Source organism: Melospiza melodia, chromosome 29 (assembly GCF_035770615.1).
Source record: "Melospiza melodia melodia isolate bMelMel2 chromosome 29, bMelMel2.pri, whole genome shotgun sequence".
NCBI lineage: Eukaryota > Metazoa > Chordata > Aves > Passeriformes > Passerellidae > Melospiza > Melospiza melodia.
This window is the reverse complement of record NC_086222.1, coordinates 7,683,805-7,703,486: the sequence shown is the minus strand read 5'-3', so window position 1 is coordinate 7,703,486 and position 19,682 is coordinate 7,683,805. Positions and strand designations below refer to the sequence as shown.

General features: G+C 46.8%; 1 protein-coding gene and 1 long non-coding RNA gene across 7 annotated transcripts; both read right to left on the bottom strand.

Annotated features, from left to right (window-relative positions):
• Positions 1–3,065: 3,065 nt before the first annotated feature.
• On the bottom strand, positions 3,066–6,325 carry LOC134430658 (uncharacterized). Of its 2 annotated transcripts, XR_010030889.1 has the most exons (4): positions 6,197–6,325; positions 4,860–4,991; positions 4,130–4,240; positions 3,066–3,598 (listed from the first exon to the last, which is right to left on the bottom strand). It is a non-coding gene; the product is annotated as an uncharacterized LOC134430658 (long non-coding RNA). The 2 variants fall into 2 exon arrangements; XR_010030890.1 differs by lacking the exons at positions 3,066–3,598; positions 4,130–4,240 and adding an exon at positions 4,660–4,763.
• A 2,470-nt stretch (positions 6,326–8,795) lies between these two features.
• Positions 8,796–15,334, bottom strand: LOC134430643 (transmembrane protein 45B-like). 5 transcript variants are annotated; one of them, XM_063178465.1, is made up of 8 exons: positions 15,297–15,334; positions 12,592–12,712; positions 12,217–12,272; positions 11,653–11,851; positions 11,188–11,400; positions 10,383–10,567; positions 9,611–9,756; positions 8,796–9,357 (listed from the first exon to the last, which is right to left on the bottom strand). In XM_063178465.1, exons 4-8 carry the CDS (start codon positions 11,840–11,842, stop codon positions 9,228–9,230), a joined length of 864 nt encoding a protein of 287 aa, XP_063034535.1. In that variant the 5' UTR covers positions 11,843–11,851; positions 12,217–12,272; positions 12,592–12,712; positions 15,297–15,334; the 3' UTR covers positions 8,796–9,227. The 5 variants fall into 5 exon arrangements, with proteins under 5 accessions (XP_063034535.1, XP_063034531.1, XP_063034532.1 ...); XM_063178461.1 differs by lacking the exon at positions 12,217–12,272; XM_063178462.1 differs by lacking the exons at positions 12,217–12,272; positions 15,297–15,334 and adding an exon at positions 15,178–15,285.
• Between the last annotated feature and the right edge of the window lie 4,348 nt (positions 15,335–19,682).

Below are 19,682 nucleotides of genomic sequence, written 5' to 3'. Positions count from 1 at the left end.
TCTCATCTCTCTCTTCACCTGAAAACCCCTGTGACCACGGTCACAAATTCCCAGTGGTTTGAGGTTTTTTAAGAGCTGAATTTTGGATTTGCCCCTTGCTGGTGACACAAGTAAACTACTGGAGCTCACTCCAGCTACTGAGAATCAAGAACTAGACTGGGACTATCCCAAGGCTTGGTCACAGATCCAGCCTTCAGCTATTTCAGTTACTTCATTAATAATCTTTTTTGTTCAGATTATGTGTTTAGTTCCTTTCTCTGCTCGTAGTTCTGGGAATGTTCTCTGTATTGCCTTTTGGTAATTGCTTTCTCCTGGCTTTGAAGAGTGAACACCAAAACCAGCTTTTTGGGTTGAACTTGAAGCATCCTTTGTTTTCCAGGATGATGCATTAAGAACTAGAAGCCACAGATGAGAAAAGCCCTTGTAATATAATTCCAGGCCTATTTGCTCAAGTTTGTTTTAAAAAAAGCAGAGAACACTTGAATTTCCAACAGCCCAGTTTGTGCTCTGAATTACAGAGCACACTCTGGGTTTAGGTGGTGCATTTATTCCTGTGCTGTCAGTTCATAGTTTTTCAAGACACTGGGTATTTGATGATGTTCAAGTGTTCTTTACTTTTACAGACTATACATATATGTGTATATATACATATATAAACTATATACAGCCTGAGATGTATATAGTTTATATATATACATCTACCACAACACTTTACTGGTATATTTGGAATATCTTGCTGAAAAAAGGAGCTTCAGCATGGAAATCAACGGTGATTCTTTCTGATTAAGTGTTGCAGCCTGAATTGGTGCTAATGAAGTCCAGGGTAAGGAAGCAAAAAGGGCCTTTGCACGGTATGCACAGATGTTTAATTCAGCCCCCCAGTAAGATGCTCAGGGTCCCAGGCACTCTCCTGGGGCTCGCAGGGTCTCTCTGCCCAGAGCAGGGGCTGGACAGCGGCACTGGGGCAGAACAAAGCCAAGGGACAACAAGGGAATAGGGAGGGATGGCTCAGGGACACAGGAACAGGGCAAGGAGCCAGTGGGATCTCAACAGCTTTTTGAGGGAAGCTTCTTGTGTCTCCCTAACCAAGGGGATGCCCCTCAGGATCTCTACAATTAAGGACCCAGATTTTGGCTCATTTGAAAGAATTTTTGATATTCTGTGTTTTTGGATGTCTAATAAACTAGAGGACCACACTTCCAGGTAGTTGGTGTGTTACTTCTTCTCCTGGGGGTGGGGGGCTTTGTTTTGAATGTATAAACTCTAGGGGAGGGGGGAGCTGCAATTTTCATTTTTACAGAAGTAAACACCAGGGCAGAATCTATCTCAGTGCTTTGGATTTTGGCTGGGGAGAAACAAGTTGGGGGGGACCTGATGGTGTTTGGATTTTTTTCTTTAATATTTAAATATATTTTCATTTTAAAAATAAAAAGTGAAGTGAATATAAAAATAACTGAAAAATTCTCAAAAATAAAAAGGTGAAAATTAAAGCAAATAACTGTCTTGATTTGACGCTGGCACAATGCCAGTGTCCCCGTGAAAATATATTCTCCCTAGTGCCTGCTGTGAGATGTGACCAGACATAGGGCAAAGCAGGCTCCAGCTTAGGAATAAAGGAAAAAAAAAAACAACTTTATTAACTTAGAATATATAAAAGAAACACACAGAACTCAGAGTGAAAACCTTCCAAAAACATTCCTCCTCCTCCTCCTCCCAATTTCCAGCACCAGAAGAAATAGAACCTTAGATTCTCAATCCAGTTACCACCCCTTAGATCATCGACTCTCAGACCATCACCAGCATTTAGATAATCAATTCTCAGTTCATCAAGAAGAGAGGAGTCCCTCTTGTGCCATAGGCTTCCCCTGGAAACACAGTTGAGACCTCTTGTGTTTCCATGTTACACGTGGCACCGCCCGGAGATCATTTGCCATCTTGACATCTTCCTTCCGTGCCCAGTGCTCTCACCACTGCACATGGACCTGAGCTGCTTCCAGCGTTCCTCTTTTAAGGATGCTTTGCCCAGTTCCAAAAAAAGCGCAGTCTCTCACTTTTAGGACACCTGTCAGCCCCAAATTCACCCCCTGGGTCCGATGGGTCTTGAGAACAGAGATCTTCTTCCCTGAAGACAGAGGGCACCACCACCCTCCTCACCCGTCGTCCCTGTTCACGCCACTCCTTCACATAACAACACCACACTCTCTTGGCTCCGAGACATTGCCTCCCCCAAAATGCAGTCTCTGTGTCACAGGAGAAATGCTTCTGTCCATGGCTATACAAGAGAAGGCCAGCCAAAGGCCACTCCATCATCTCCTCCCACCTAAGGTTCTTCTCAACTTCTCTCGTGGCCATTTCCTCTTATCTCATCTCTATCTCTCTCCTCATTCATCTCCAGGAGGATCAGCATTTGTAAGGTTTCCATCATTCAAGAAAGGGTTAAAAATCACAGTCTCTGCCTGTCCAGAACTCCCATGGCTGCCCTGTTGAGCACCTTCTCACCGCATCCCCCTTCTCCTTCTCAGCCGGCAGTGCTATCCAATTTCAAGGCGGCACAAGCATAGGCACAATCTCTCTCTCTCTCTGTCTCGGGGGCCGGGGGGCTGCCTGCTGCCTCTCAGTGCTCCTCCACCCTTCCATCCTGCAGGGGCCTTCAGCTCCCCTGTCTGTACAAGGCCCCGGCCTACCTCACCCGGCTCCATGGCTTCCTCTCACCCGCCCAGCCCGCAGCTGGGCAGGGGAGCTCTGACCTCTTTCACCACGGGAACCAAGAGAGCTTCCCCTGGGCGTTCTCTGCTTTGAGCCCCCTGTGTGCTCAGAGGTGCATCCGTGTCCTCCTTGGCCGCACCAGGTGCCAATATTTGAATCTGAGCACCTATTGGTTTGACCACAGCATCCCTATAAACTCACTTCCTTTTCAAACCAGGACAATAACAATAAGTGAAAACAAAAGTAAGCAAAGCTTTAAACAAGAACTGAAAGTAAAGCAAAAATTACTTTAGTTTTGCTTTTAATTTTTAAATTATTTTAAGGGTGTTGAGTTTTGCTTGAACAAAGATCCCACGCACTTGGTCTAAATCATCTTTTATTGTGAAGCTTCTCCTCTTCCAATTAAACACAAAACACAGAACAAACATTCTCTACCCAAAGAAGAACAGGAATTTCTTTGCCCACAAAACATCTTTACAGTCATTTGACACATCCAGTGCTGTCTGAGCTCTGCGACTCCAGCTCTGCTGTTAAAGCTGGTCTAAAATATAAAACTGGTTTCTGCAGAAGCTCAGTCAAGTAATACATGTGCTGAACTGATAATTTAATTAACCAATTGGTTAATTAAACTCTACAGCTTTGCCTTCAGGAGTGAAGCTGGGAACTGCATCTCCAGTTCTTATTTTGCCATTTAAATCCGAATTTTACCTGGAATTTGCCACAGAACATCAGGAAACTTAGCCTGTACACAGATATGTACACAGTAACTTAGTTTTCCTTAAGTCAGTAATTAAAACTAGCGGCTGAGCACCTTCCATTCTTTATTGGATCCCTAGGAAATACAAAGATTTTGGGCCAACTCTTCTTTTCTGGTCCCAACTTCCAAAGGCTTCTGTAACAAAAATGTTTGATACGACATTAGGTTAAAACAGAACTACAGCACAATACAAAAACTTATTAAACCTAAAAACTCTCTCTTTTAAACCCCAAGCCCCTTCTTTTAAACCCCAAATCTCCTCTTTTAAACCCAACTAAAACTCTCTTTAAAGCCAAACAAACTCAAACTCCTGGCCCTGTGTAGAACATTACAGAATCTAAAACAAATACTTTGAATTTCAGGATAAATAAATGTGAAACTGATATAGTTTAAGAATAAAAATTTCTAATTACTCTGACACTGCTGGGACCCAAGATACAGTTAAGACCCAGCTCTCACAGGAGCTGTGCCACAGCTTGGCCAGGTAGAATTTTTATTCAGATAAATTGCAGAATTAGTTAGGTTTTGTCCATTGTGACAATAGTCTCCCAGTGAGGAAGAAACAAAGGAGGAAGCAAGAGCTGCACCATGTTCATCAGATGCCAGCAGCCCACAGGGGGAAAAAAAGAGCCAGCTAAACCCAGCAAGAAAGGACATTTTTCCCACCCCTTCATGGCAGTGGCAGCACTCAGCAGGTGATGGAGCAACTGATGGAGCACTTGTAACACATTGTCGGGAAACACATCAGGTCAGCAGAACAGGTGATTCACAAATATGCTGCAAATCAAATAAAAATTATGTTATTTGATAGATTCAAATAATACCTCTCTACTACACTCACACATCACTGCAAGAGCTACATGCTTTATTTCCCAACAGCATAACCCTGAGAAACAAAGGCCAATTGAACTAATCAGTACGGGAAGGTGAACAAGAGGCAACTGCTGTTCTTTCAGAATCCCAACATCAGCTCTGGAGAGCAGCTTTTCCAGGTTTTGCTGCACTACTGATGGCTTCAGCTAGGTTTCCAAGTAGTGCTGGCAGCTCATGGTTCAAATCCAGGTAATTAATCTTTTAATCCAGGTAACTCACGCCCCCATCACAATATCACCATTTGTGGGTATCTCTACCCAGCACACACAATCAAACCAAAGGCAAGTATTGGGTTATGATATTAAGCATTAGAAAAACCTTTCTTATCTTTACATCCAACTTTAAACTGAGGCAAGAAGGCAGGGAGAAGCCTGGCTGCTGTTGCAGTTGAAGAGTCCAAAGAGAAGCTCAGGTTTGCTGAGGTGTCCTGTGGACAAAAGGTTCACCAGATTTAAATAGTTGCCTCAAAGGTGTTTCCATGTTGCTTTCTGAAAATCAGTAGGATGGGTAATAACCATCTCACCAGAATCCACTGTGCTGAAAAGGATGCTCCTAGTGAACTCCAAGTATCCCACAGAACCAGCAGAAATGGGGCACAATGAGACATCCTACCACCAGCCTCAGCACTCACACAATGCATGAACCTTCCCATCGCCTGCAGGGAAAACAAATATTATTAAGGTTAATAAACAGGACAATTTTTTTGGTGAAACACATTGGTACACCTGGATTTTTAAATTTTATTTCCCTCCACAAAACACAGTCACTGATATCTATTTTCAAAGCAGTGCTGGGAAAAGAAACACCTCCCAGGAATTCATAGATATGTCAGGAAAGAGGTGAGTGATGTGAGCACTACGAGACTTCACAGATGTTACACCCAGGGGAAAACTGTATATTTTTCAATAAGGCCACTCTAACTCTTAAGATTCATTATATTTGAGCATCTCCTTATAAACACGCATTCATCAAACGGTGTGCTGCTCTGAAGTTTCATGAAGTACAGTGGAAACACATTAACAATTAACAATGGGTCTGTCACCCCTGTTACACTGTGCAACTCCTGCTGGAACCCAGAGCATCCTTGAAGCAGGAGCAGCCTCCTCTCCACCTAACACTTCACGATCACCACCCAGACACATCCAAGAACCTCCAGCCTCCCAAGAAAACGACTCCAGCCAGAGCTGGAACACTTCCCCCTCCTTGGCAGCGCTTCTCCAGTTCTGTTCCCTTCTCCAAGCTCCAGCACCACGGTGTCCTCCTTGTAGGGAGGCACCCAAACCTGAACACTATTCAAGATGCAGCCTCAGCACAACCTTGGATGAGATTCAGGCTGTGCATCCTCAGAGGAAAATAACCATGTACTGCTGACTGTTGTTTCTTAAATCACTCGAGTTAATAGGCAAGAAACACATTAAGATTAAAAAAAGGAAAAAAGTAATGGAAAATTTTAAGTTCTGGAAGAGATAAGTGACCTAGAAAATCCAATTGTCCTCTGAACAGCAACTGCATTAAGTTTGGAAGCTAAGTGTAATAATTAAGCTGAAAGAATAGATTTTAGTGACATTTAAAGTGCTAATTTCAACTCCTCCTAAAACCATGCATCTCCAGCAAATCTCTCAGCAATAACAATAAAAGTTTTGCATACAGATCTGAGTACTGAGGGTTTGTAAAGCACCTCAGCTCATCCAGCAGCACTTTTCCATACGATCTCAAGAAGTTTCTCTTCCCTCTGGCTGAGGCAAGAGGATTTTTACACCCAGCCATCCTCCAAAGCTTCTATGGCCAGTTCCTCCGGCACAACATCCTGTTCCTGACATTTACCAGCAGCAGAGGATTTGTGGAAATGGGAAAACTTACCATGACATTCTCCCAACCCTTGCTGTGAGAAAACCTGTGAATTCAGTCTGGAAGTGCAAAGGCCCCTGTTCCTTCCAAACACTTCAGCATGTGTGTTCTGGATACCTCAATCAATTCTCCAAATTTAACTATGCAGCTGGGAATATTTGTCATCAAAACCACCAGTCTTGGTGTTTCTGTGTGCCAATAGGCAAGAAAAAGAGTAAAATGCAGGTAAGAATTACCTTAAATCCTGGTTTGAGCAGCATAATTTAAAGCTTAACAATGTGTGAAACAACAAAGAGACACAGCATTGCTTTCTGACCAAGGTATTTTTCAGGGAATCACAGCCCACAGACCATGGAAAAAGAAAATCATCCACATCTCTACATCTCCCTGGGGACCAACAGTGCAGACAGACCAGGAGCTACACAAGGAATTGAATGTTCTGTTGAAAAATAACAGGAACAGCATCTGCCAGGTCTGCATATGATAAATAATGAGGTCCCCTGTAATTAAACTCCCACAGGCACACATCCTAACCGGCCTTGGAGAGGCAGGGACTGCAATGAAACATGTGTCCACCTCCCACCTATTTCAGGGTTCCCTGTGTCCACAGCACATGACCAGCAACACTTTGGGTGGACAACGGGGTCTTTACTGATCACTTGAATCTTGTCTGGTCATGGAATTCCAGAATGGTTTGGGTTGAAAGGGATTTTAAAGATCATCTCATCCCAACCCCCTGCCATGGGCTGACTCTCTACTCAGTGAGTTTTATTCCCTTCAGGCTTCATTGGGAGAGAAGATGTTACAGGAAATATCAATCCCGTTCCCAGGCTAGCTGGGAACTGTACAACAAACACAGCCACAGCCTCAACAACGTCATATCTTGTTTCTACTTTATTGACATGATGAACATTAGTCATGTATCAAATATGGGGTAGCTCTATCACCTAACATGGTAACAGGTAATTTTGGCTGCTCTGCTCAAAGAAACCTTCTTGGGTTTGGAGTGTGATCCCACTGAACCTGTCAAAACACACAGCACGATGATTACTATTTGCTCTTACTTATATTTATTCAAAGAAAGAAGAAACATCACCAAAAAACTCCAACATTTTATGCACCAAAACCCTCAGTAAGAAATTCAGCACTGCAAAGATAACATTTGGGCAGAAAAAAAAACCCAGGAAAAAAGTAACATCTGTGGATCAAAGGGGAAAGAGATTGTTTATCCCCTTCTTTTCAATCCAAGCTCAGTACACCAGGTTGTAACCTCTGCACTGAGCTTCCCATTAGTGGCAGCCAGTCTATAACAACTTGACACAATGACCCCACTTCTAGTCCCAGGAGGGTTGTTAACAATGGGAGCACATCACCTCCATGGGGCACAATGCAAGCTCTCACTGCAGTACTGGAGATCCACACCAGTCCAACTTAAAGGCAGCCAGGTCCTGGAGAAACCATTGCTCAGGAAGGCAGCCTGCTTCATCCTCTGGGTGTGCTAGCCAAATGTGGGAGCCCAAAGTACTGCCTTACTTGGTTTTCTCTGCTCCTCAAGGCTTTTTTCTGGACACAAAGCATTGGTCTTCTTCCAGCCCTGCTCCAAAAGAAGAAAATACAAAAAACAAACAAACATAACAAAACAAAAAAAAAAAACACCAAAAAAAAACCAAACAAAAAAAAACCCACCAAAAAAACCCCAAAAACCAAACAAAAACCCCCAAAACAAAACAAAACAAAAAAACCCCAAAAATAAAATACAAAAATAAAAATAAAATGCAAAATTTAAAATTAAATAGACAATACTCACTCTTCCAGGGAGTTCCCATGGGGCTGGGAATTGCAACTAGTCTGAGGCAGGAGGAATTTTTCTTTCCTCCCAGACTGTGCAGCACATCAGGGATGTGTTCAGACTAAACTGGCTCTTGCATTTCTTAGGGGAATACAGTAAAGGTTTTGGAATATAATAAAATCAATGCTGCTGGTGCTCCCCTGCTCACCCAGTCCAGCCCTCAGCCATGGCACAAACATTTTAGATGCTGATTATGAACTTTTGGATGATGATTAGTGATGTTCTTTCACTAAGTCTCCTAATGCTATCTTTTACATTCAGTTTTGTTCTCCATCTCTCCTCAGGAAGGATCTCCCCACACTGTTCTGCTGCAAACAAAAGGAGACTCCAACAGCAAGGCAGACACCCTCTAACTGGAAGGTTTCCTTTGGAAGTGACTGGCTCCAAGGAGGGAGTAAAGGTGTTGGAGAAAGATTGAAATCACTGCAGGGCTCTCAGACACTTCCCAAGACCATCCATACACCCACCCCCAGCCAGCTGGAACCATCATTTTGCTTCAAGGTTCTCTCAGCAAACATCCCATCTCCCAGGAACACCAAACCCCTGGCTCATGTGCCTAACCCATTTTCTGATGATAAACAAGCAGGAGAGCAGCTGCCCTCCATCCTTTCCATCCACTGGCCACCCTCCTTCCCTGGGCAGATTTATCCACATTAAATCATACACAGTCCCACCCTTCAGGTATTTCCTCCACTGCCTAAACCATTTTGAAGCCAACGTTGCCTTAGCCTGCAGCAGGGTGTTCAAGAGATCCATGAAGGAGAAGTGTTAAAGCACTTTATTGGTGATCACAGATAGTCTGTACATTCAACTTAGTACAAAACCCTCTCCATTAACCCCAGAGAGAACGACAGCCACCAGGAGCTTTGAATGCTGGCTTGGCTCCCTTCTGAGGAAGCAGAAGGGAAATGTTAGAAAAAATAGTCTGGTTTGCCACTCCAGTTGGACTCCAACAGCAAACTAGTCCCGCAGTCTGCAGCCTGAGCTGCAGCTCAGAGAATTAAGAACTCGTGTCTACCAAAGGGATGCACAAGGAAAGATTTGGCATCTCCTGTCATGCTCTGCCTCAGGGTCCTGCCTCCTACTTCTGATGCTCCACTGTAAAGTGCTGCTGTAATTTATCAAGACTAATTAAAAATTTCATCTCAAGAGCTCTAAACCATCAGGGAAGAGATTTCCATGCCCACCACAGCCTCATTTGTCATCCAAGATGCTCTCTGGCAGCAAGGCGCCACCGGAGCTCTTCTTCCCTCTGTGGAGGCACAAGCCACAGTCCAACTCCACGTCAATGTCCCCAAATTTCAGCTGGCAGGACTCATTGCAGCTGCAGGAGAGACAGTGACAATGGTCAAGGACTCGTGGGTAGTGAGACCCACTGGCTCACCCTACCCTGCGTGGGAGGGCTGCTCTGTGGTAGCGCGGAGCCCACTCCTTCACGCCAAGCCACGCTTGTGTACATATGGACAGCCACACTCCTTATCCCATGACACACTGTGCATGGATTTCCCAGCCCACTGCTGGATCTGGGTGCTGCTCGTGGCCGCCCAGCCCGTGCCCTGTGCCAGGACCCCTCGTACCAGCGGGATGCAGCAGCGTTGGCGGCCACCACGGCGAGGGCACCCAGGTAGTGCCAGCAGAAGCACATGGTGAGGAACAAGAGGTTGCTGGAGTCGCTCTGGTCCCAGCCTGGTCCTCCCCACGGAGGGGACAACACAAACCCAATCTGGTCACAGATGAAAGAGAAGTCAGACTTTAGCACATCCCTCCTGTTTTCCTCCTGATTTTAGCCTACCTGCTGCAGCTGACTGTGGACTAGCCCTGTAACCCCAAGTAACACCTGCGACACTGCCCTTGGCTTCCCCAACCACTGACACAAGGTGTCAGGAGGGGATGGATTCTCTGCAGATAATCCTTAGGGCTTGCAGTGCAAGCCCAGCATCCTGGAAAAGGGCAGCATCCACAAAGTGTCATTGCCAGCCTGTGCATTTCCCCCTAGACCAAGAGATTGGAGATTACATGAGCGATTTCCAGATGTTTCCAGTTACTTGGAACACACAGAGGAAGAAAATGGACCTAATAAAATTAATAAAATTTCATGATTGTGATTTCCTTCCCCTGTGGGCTCCAATTTCCATTTTCCATTCATTTCCAGGTCTGTCCATGCTGTTACATTACACATGCACTTCACGATGGCAGCTCTGGCACTGAGCCTCATTTCCTATTCTTATTTACAAAGATATTTGAACATCCTGGAAGTTTAACCCCAACAGATGTGCCTACAGGGGCAACTCCACTCCACTCAGCTTCCTAGGTGCAAAGATCTGAGGAGAATGCTGGATAGACACTGACCTGCCAAAGCCAAGAGCCCTGGAGCAGGAAGGAGCTAGTCCTGAATGTCTCCAGGATGATATGGTCTCGGTGGAACACCTCTAGGAGGGCACAGAGGGCTCCAGCAAAGATGGCCATGGCCAGCAGGGAGTGGAGGTGCTGGTCCAGCACAGCATCGCTGTAGTCACGGAAACAGAAGAGCAAACCTGCCAAGATCCACCCTGTGTTAGCAAAGGACACTCTGGGGTTTTCTCTTAAAAATCGTCTGAAAACTCACTCTTAGGCTCCAGGCCTTGCCGTGATCTGCCTTGGGGAAAAGAACCAGAGAGCCACCAGCTGCTGTCACCACCTTCCCTCTGCTACCACCAGGCAGCCCCAGCACTGTCTCAGCTCTGCTCCCTGTACCTGTGGGAGTCTCCGAGCCCCTTTACCTGGGGAGATCCCTGTGTCCCAGCCAGGGCTGCAGGAGGAGCACAGGGATGGGCACCTCGAGCTCAAAAGATGCTGGGGAGCTTTGTATCTGTCCCTCTGCATCCAACCAAGGTGGGGGGATGACACCTTTTTGTAACTTCAGGGTGGGAGAGCTGCTGGCCACCAGGAGAAGCACAGATCCCTCAAGCATCCCCTGTGGCATCCAGCTATGGTTGGATCCATATTTAGGAGGAGCAGGGAGGGGGGTGACTGTCACAAAGCCAGTGTCATCGTGCATCCACACTCCCTCCAGGTCTGCCTTTGTGGCCCCCAGACTGCCCAGGAGCTGTCACACCCATGAGCACTGCAGCAGTTCCCTACTCTGTGTCTTCCCCCAGCACCAGGTACAATTCACCTTCCACAAGCAGAGCCAGGGACAGCGAGAGCCGGTCTAAGCCGGGGGGCAGCTTGAGTGGGGAGTGTGAGACCACGTCTGTGATGCCGGAGAGGAGGAAGAAGAGGTAGATGGTGGAGTAGTGCCAGTGGGTGAGGTCAGTCCAGCTGTGCGTCTTGGGGCTGTACAGCTGCAGGTGGGGACCGGTGGGGACAAACTGCTCCACCAGTATCCCTGGACAAAGACAGAAAAGGTCACTTTTCCTTATACATGGGGAAATTACAAGCCTGAGGTAATGTTTCTTTGCAGGTGTGGAGCTGTAAAATTCCTCTGCTGGTGTTTGCCCAGGAGAATGACAGCAATCTCCTTGTCCCAGGGTGTGCCACAAGCATGTTCCTAAGTCCCACTAAAACAGGCCCAGTGTTGTGGAAGAGTTGCTGCTGCGCTAGCAGATATTGGGGCACAGACACCATCACTCTCTCTTACCTACTAGAGCAAAGAAAGCTTTGACTGCGCCTTCGAAGAGCTCCGCGTGCCCACGGCCCGGCTGGCCCTCAGCGCCCCCTTTCCTCCTCAGGTACTTCAGGGGGTACCTCACCGACCACCACAGGCCAAAGGCGAAGAAGAAAGTGCCCCGGAGAGCACTGCCCAAAAAAGTTGTTGGCATTGGGCTCATTCTCTGGACCTGCAAGGACAAACAGTGCCTGAGGACCAACCAAAAGCTCCCCAAGGGAGTTGTTGGGCTGCTCAGCATCCCCAGGGATCCACAGCACGACAGAGCAGGTGCACATGGCTGAGGTGCAAACAGGGAATACCAGAAATGGGAAATCAGCACAGGGAAACTGCCACTGCACACCACTGTGTATATGTGTGTATGTATGTATTTATGTGGCTGCGTAAAAAATCAACAGAACTTTATGCCAGAAAACAATACAGTAGTGCCCAAGAAAGAGGCACTAGAAGAGGAAGCACAACAAAGTTTTTACTAATAAAAAGCAACATGACAATTATTTCCTTAGACCATAAACTTGCTCCAAACTAGGCAATTACCAGGGTGTGAATCCAGTGCTGGATTAGGAGCTCCAGCCAGTGAAGGCTTTTCTGGGCTGTGCAGGAGGAGGCAACCCAGGAACCATTAACATCTGGAAAAGAGCCTTATGCATATTCCACACAACCTTTGTGTGGCACACAAGTGATGATTTGACACAAGAGATTTCCTCTCCATAGGAAGAAGAATAAAGAAAGCCTTGACCAAGTCAAACCAATGCCAGAGTACCAACCAAGTAGGATGGAGAGGAGCGAAGATACAGCAAATTTATATCCTGCAAAGTATTTCAGCCATAAAAAGATTCCTCAGAAAAATCCCAGTGTAGCAAGTACAGAAAGGAATAAATAATGATCAAAGTGTTTCTAGCATTGTTTTACCTGGGGATGGTCTTATTCCCTCCAGAAAGACCTCTTGAGCTCCTTGCTCTCTGTAAGCTTCTACCACCTAATGAGGACTCACTGTTCTCCTCCTCATGGGCTTTCCGGTCCTTTTCTGCAGCTGGGATGTGCACAGAGGAAGGCATTACACATTCCAAGGCTTCCACACTGACCTGCCCTTGCATCACAGATCACATCCTCAACTGTGTTTAGAAATACCAAAGCAAATTACAAAGGCTGGATGAACAACCCCAGCACGTTCTCCGAGTCCTCCCACACTAGAAAGTAATTAGGCACTGCAAAACAAGGGTAGGATGTGGCATGGCAAGTGCCTGAGGTGAGGGAGAGCTCTGCACGACGTTCCAGGTCAGGTTATGGCTGCAGAGCTGGCATGGGTCAGACTGGCTCAGCTCTGTGTGGCAAACACAGGGTTGGAATGTGGAAACCATTGTCATCCTTGGCATCTCTGGGACACAGGCAATCTGGGAAAGGCTCAAATCTATGCTAAGGTTTCCTTTCAGGATGGAAATTACTAAACTGACTTTCCAGTAGGTGAGAAATGACCCATCCAGGAGCTGGGAATCACGTATGGCTCTCTGCTCTATTTGGGGTGCCTGCATTAGGGTGAGGTGGTTGATGCCCCAGCAGAACCCACATCTTTCTTGATTATAACCTGGGCACTCCAGCCAGGACACTTCTCTTCCTTGCACAGACATCTACATCTGAAATGTCTAACAATAAAGCACATTTAAGCATAGCACAACTGCATGATACATAACTAAATTTTACCATTGTCCTACTTGTGACTGCAAGGGCAACAGCCTGAAATTGGAGTACGCCCTGATTGAGAGACATGTGAGGAACATTAATTTGGCATGATGAAGTGGAGGAGAGAAGGAGAGCAGAGACATCCCAGAGTCCAGAAATGACAAACGTGTCCCACCTGCAGCCCCAGAGGCTGCTCCAAGGCACACCAGCATCCAGGATTAACCTGGGGGTCTGTCACCCCACATCCACCTGCTGTGTCCCCCTTGGTGTGAGTTACCAGCAGACCCAAACTGCTGTTTCAGAGCTGTCCGTGGAATCTCCCACCCTGACTATCCCTCTCCCCAGCAGAGCAGCCTCACTCTTCCTTGCAGCTCCAGGGACCCCCTTGTTTCACAACACCTCTGCAGCCCAATCCAGCAAGGCTCTGGGGAGTTGGCACGAGTCTCCTTTGCTTCCCAGCAACTGGAAACAGCCCTTCAACAGCCACCACAGATCCCAGAATGGTTTGGGCTGGAAGGGACCTTAGAGATCATCTCTTTACAAATCCCTGCCATAGGCAGGGACATGTTCTACTAGACCAGGTTGCTCCAAGCCCCTTCCAACCTGGCCTTGAACACTTCTAACACTTCTAAGAATCCAGTCATGTCTTGGGGCATCCCTCTTGTAGCAGAGATGGCCCAAACCACCATCAGACAAGCAGAAGTTTGCATTTTGCATGTAGCTCGCTCACCAAAAAAAAAAAAAAAAAAAAAAAAAAAAAATCCCACCTCCTTTTATAAAACAACCACTATTCTGCAGCAAAACCAGACGTTTCCAAGCAACAGTCCACTTGCACAGCTCACATATTTGAAGCACAGAAAAACAACCCCCACATTCACAGAGCCCCTCCAGCAGCCCAACAAGCCCAACCCTGACACCCCTGACCCAGCGGCCTTTCCCACTCCAGCTTTGGAGCTCATGCTCACATAAAAGCTCATTTAGCTCCAAGGAAGTGGCAGCCAGCAAAGAGCAGAGACACCAGGTTATTTATTCCTCCTGAGAACTGCTCTGTCTGTCAGAGCACTTGAAATATGGCAGCAGACAGAAGTCATTACCTGAGCTGCCCTTCTCCCTCCACAGCTTCCAGGCTGTGATGCTCCTGCTCAGTCACCCCCGGGAGCTGCCTGCTGTCCTTGCAGAGCCATGCCTGACTGCTCACAGACTCCTCAGCCTTGGCTTGGGAAGGACAGCATTCCTGCCCAGCTCCCAGGCTCTCCCCTGGAGCCACTGCAGCTCCAGATCAATCACCATCCATGATTTTGACCCCACCTGCTCTAGTGCAGGGGATTGCTGCTGTCCCTCTGGATGTGCCAGCACTCCCTACAAGCACCCATCAGCATTTCAGGACAGCCAGCATGTGTGCAGAGGACAAGCTCAGCACCTGGCTGCTGCAGACATTTGGGAGGGTCTTCTCTTTGCAACTCCTCCTCCATCCTTGGACATTTCCAGGGATCCAGGGGCAGCTTCCCTGGGCAGCCTGTGCCAGGGCCTCACCTTCCTCACAAGGAAGAATTCCTTTCCAATATCCCATCTATCCCTGCCCTCTGGCACTGGGAAGCCATTCCCCCTGTCCTGGCACTCCAGGAGTCCCTCTCCAGATTTTTGGGGCCCCTCCAGGCCCTGGAAAGGGTTCCAAGGGCTCCCCAGAGCCATCTCCTCTTCAGGCTGAACGACTTCCATCCTCTGCTATCACACAGCTACAAAACACAATAATCCCCCCAAAAAATGGCTAAAGCCAGAGATTTCTGGCACCATCAGCACCACTTCCACCAGCCTCACCCACAGCTGTCATCACAATCAACCCTTGTCTCTCATGGATGTTCTCCCCATGTTCCTTCTTTTCAAGTTGCAGCAGCCATGGCACAGCTGCTCGCCAATGTACAGATGGAAGAGTTTACCTGTGACTCCTGCCTGTCCTCCTCCCTCTCCAGATGTGTCAGCAAGGAGGTTATTACTCAGAAGAGGCAGATAAAGGGAGAAGCCACCACGGGGAGGTACCCCTCAGACAGGATGTTTGGAGCTGAACATTCCATGGGCCAGTTCAAAGCACCCTGAGTCAACCACCTTTCACAACCTGGGCCACCTCCTGTCTGCTATTAAAAAAACAGCCAACAACTCTCCTGGAGTTTGCCACAAAAATCAGAATAAGCAGCCAATTCCTGTTCCCATGGCAACCCTGTGTATTCAGTTGTTAGATGGGGCTGCGGATGGCTGGGGAAAGAGCCAAGCCCAGAGAAGGCAGCACTAAGGTCTGACAGGGCTCTGCTGCAAGTCTGTGAGCTGGGCTGCCAGGGACATGATAACCTTTTAGGAGGTCCAATCTTATAAAAGTTGCCTGAGGACAGGAGATTTTGGGCCAGAAGTTCACAAGCCAGAGCAGAGCCTTTGTGAGCTTCCCCTCCCAGCCCACAGCAGCTGAGAAATGTGGGCCATGGCCCTCTCTCCCCCAAAAGATGGGCAGGTAGGACACAGCAGCATGTTTCCACTCCTTTTCCTCTCTAATACAACAACGCTGCCCTTCACCAAGCAGCCACAGACACAAGCCACCTTGAAGTGCTGCCCATTCCCTGATGACTGCAGAGATGAGCAGTGCAAGTGCTACAGCCAAATAAATACCTCAGGCCACCCGAGTGTCCTCATGTCCTTCCAAAACATTGAGGTGATGGTGCAGAAACATTCAGCATCACCCCAGAGCCCTGCTCAAGCCCCTGACCCTGGCACAGCCACATTCCCAAACCAGCAGTTCTCCTAGGAAGTTGAATATTTCTCTCACTCATGTTGCCAAACCCACTCCAAGCAAGCTTGCAGAACCAGCCTTGCCCAGAGCCAGTGACCCACAGGAACCCAAGGCTGGAGCAGTACAGAAGCAAAGCAGCCTCCCCAGGGTGATGGGCTGTGGTCCAGCAGAAAAACCACCAAGCCATATCCAGGAGCCTTTTATTCCCATTATCTTCATATCAAGTGGGAGGAAGGAAGGAAAACAAGAGGTTGTGCCGTACACCCATCACTGCTCACTCCCAACGGTGCCTGAGAAGCAGGATGGCTGGAACAGGGATGGGTAAAAGGGTCCTGGGAGGCTCACAGCAGCAAAGGGGCTTCCACAAATGGCAGCTTCACCCAAGCCTAAGCTTAGGAACTTGTTTCAATATTAAATCCAAGCATAGGGAGAAACACAGCCCTCATGGGAGTTCTTCCTTACAGACCTACCCCTGAAAATAATGCAGGATGAGAACCATACCTTTTTGCAGCAGCACCATCTGCTGAAGAAGACCTCTTCGAGCTCAAATTTCCTTTCTGCAACCACCTACCTCTACAAACCACTGCCACAAAGTGCAAGAAGCTGCTTCCCAAGCTGTAGGAGTAAAGCCCTTGGAGAAAGTGGGGAAAGACGAAGTGGGAGTCCAGCAGCTGGAGAGTGATGGGAAGAGCAAGGCCCAGCTGGAAAGTACCTACACAGAGGATCAATGTGCCTTTTTCCATAAAGGGCCAGTAAAGAGTAAAGACCAAAGAGAAAGACTCTTTGAAAAGGGCAAGTTAAGTTGCAGACAGTGAAGGAAGTTTTCAGTGCCGTAAACAGTTGTGGAAAGGAAGTTTCTTTTCAACCATCCCCATGAGAAAAATGAGGATTTAACTCTGATGGGCGGTTGGGAGAAAAGATAACAAATCCCCTAGGAGGTCACTGAAACTCCATGCATGCTAAAATCACTGTTGGCACAAATAGATGTGATTCCATTTTAATTCTTTAGGAATATACCCCTTCTTACTCCTAGGAAAAGACTGAAGTGTGTCCAACTCCCTCCAGCTCCTCAAGCTAAACCCTGAATTGAATTTGATTTTGTATTTTTGGTTTTTACTTGTTCTCTTTCTCTCAGCTGTAACTGCAACATCTTCTCCCTGAAGGTTCATCATCAGCCTCAGTGCTAACGAAAAAATGTGATAATGTTTGTCTCCTTCCTGGGGGTGGTGGGAGGCACAATCTAATTAAAGGTTTGCCAGCAGCTCGAGTGCTGCAGATGGATGGTTGTTTGGGAAGTGCAAGGTATTATTATAATTATTATTATTGTTATTATGACGAATGCTGACACCAGCTTTCATAAACAGGCAACAGGAGGTAAAGCAGGTGGTAAAAGCAGAGGCAGGTCTTGTTCTGCTGCTACGCCTTCATTTCAGCCTCACATAAAGTGGCTGTGCGGGTGGCAGCAGGAGATCCTATCTCTGCCCAGGAACGAGTGGCTCATGGATGGGCTGTGCTGGCTCCTGATGAAGGGTTTGCCTCTCCAGCTGTAGGAAGAGCAGCTGCCAGGACCTTTGGGTGCTTTGGGGTGTTGTCTGGGCTCCTTTGTAAGAGAAGGGCAGGATCAGCAGCTTCTTCCGGCCGTGGATGAGCAGGACACCTGAGTGACAAAATCAAACATCAGACTGTAATCTTACAGTTACATTGTAAGAAAAAAACATCCTGAGACACCACCTCGGGATCCCACTCTTTTTTGAATCAGTGTGGATATGGATCCAAGCACACTCCCAGCCCACACCAGCTGTGTGGCCAATGGGTCCAGTACAGAGACACTTTAACTCAATTTATAGAATCATAGAATGGTTCAGGTGGAGAAAACCTCCAAGATCATCAAGTCCAAATATTGTATGCTGAAAAACATGATCCAGAACAACTGATTGATATTAATGTTGTATTAAAAGCAACTCTCTGTCTAGGACTGTTCTAAAATATCCATCACTCATGAAATAATTTTGAGGACGGCTTAAGGTTGCACTTCTATATAATAAATAATCTCTGTACCTCTGATCCAGAAACCTTCATACTTTGTTTGAGTACCCTAACTATTTACAAACTGGTTTTAGTTGAAATGAAAATCATTAATTCTCATGCAGAAATGAACTCAAACTGTATTTCCTTCCTTAATCATAGGCTGGATCTCTCCTTTCCTGACCTTCATACCTTGGAAAAGAATGTGCTCCAGAGCTGGAAAACAAATTAGTGAGCACTTTGCTGACAGTCCTGGGATGTTTGTGGGAGCAGGGAGTTAATGAGGCAAACAGAAACTATTCCAGACACCGGGGCTGTGGAGGAAAAAGGTGTTTTATTGCCATACAGTGATAGGGACCAAAGAAAGGAGGGGGGAAAGGAGACAACAACTTAAGAGCTGTGAAGAATTAAATAAACCCTATCCCAATTCCAAAAGGAAAGAACGCTTTTAAAACCAAAGTCAGCCTTTATTTGTGCCCTGTGCATTCATTGTGCTCTGGAATGGAAAAACCTCTGGCTTTCGAGGGTGGGTAGGAGGAACATGAGTGCATCCAGCTTGGACCCATTCCCAGTCCAACAGCAGCTGCTGCCCTCCCCTGGCTGTTTAATGGCAATGGCAATGCTTGGGCTGTTTCCTAAAAGACAATTATTCACAAAAGACCAGAAATAATTCAGAGCATCACAGAAGGCCTTTTTGCTCTTCAATGGACCCGTGCCTGTCCTGCAGCACTCACTTGCTTTGTCCCCTTCCTCATGGGGGCGAGGGGGTCTATGCCATTAGCAGGGGCCAACTGCAGAGTGGTTTGTGTCTCCTCATAGCAGCCAGAGGAATTTGTGATGTTTGGAAAAAATATTCTGCCTTGGCAGAAAAAAAGATATCTACAAAGTGCTCCTCATGTTCAGTGGTTATGACTCATGAGACCCAGTCATGAGTTTATGAGATGCATTTATGAAGATGTAGCTCTGCTGCTTCATTCTCATCATGCCCAGTCTGTTTGCACCTCCCCGTGTCCAGGCCTGCAAAACAAACCAGCTTGGAAGTGGATATACAGGAATGCTAGCATTCAAGGAAAGCTACTCTTTTTGGCATAGTTAATAAGCAATAAAATCCAGGCTGCAGTCTCTATAGTCTGTGACAGCCCCTTTGCACAAGGGGAAAAGGGTTAAAGGACAAATTTTGCCTTCCCTTGGACCTGTGTAGTCATGAACATGAGCACAAAAATCTCTTGCAAAACCCCCACCACACAGAAGGGAGAAGATCTCAGTGCAGAGCATCCTTCCAGCCATGGGGTTTGAGACATAAAGAATGGTAATTTACCTTGTGCTGGTGGTTATTTTATATATTTATATATATAAATGTATATATACAATTTTTTTAAATCCCTGTACTAGCATATTTTCCTCCTGTCTAGGAGATGACATTTCCAGTCACTTTTTGCAAGAAATTAGCTAGTAAAGGCAGCCTAAAATGAACCATGTGCTTGTTTCATCTTGCTTTCCAAGCTGAGGGGATTTATTTTCA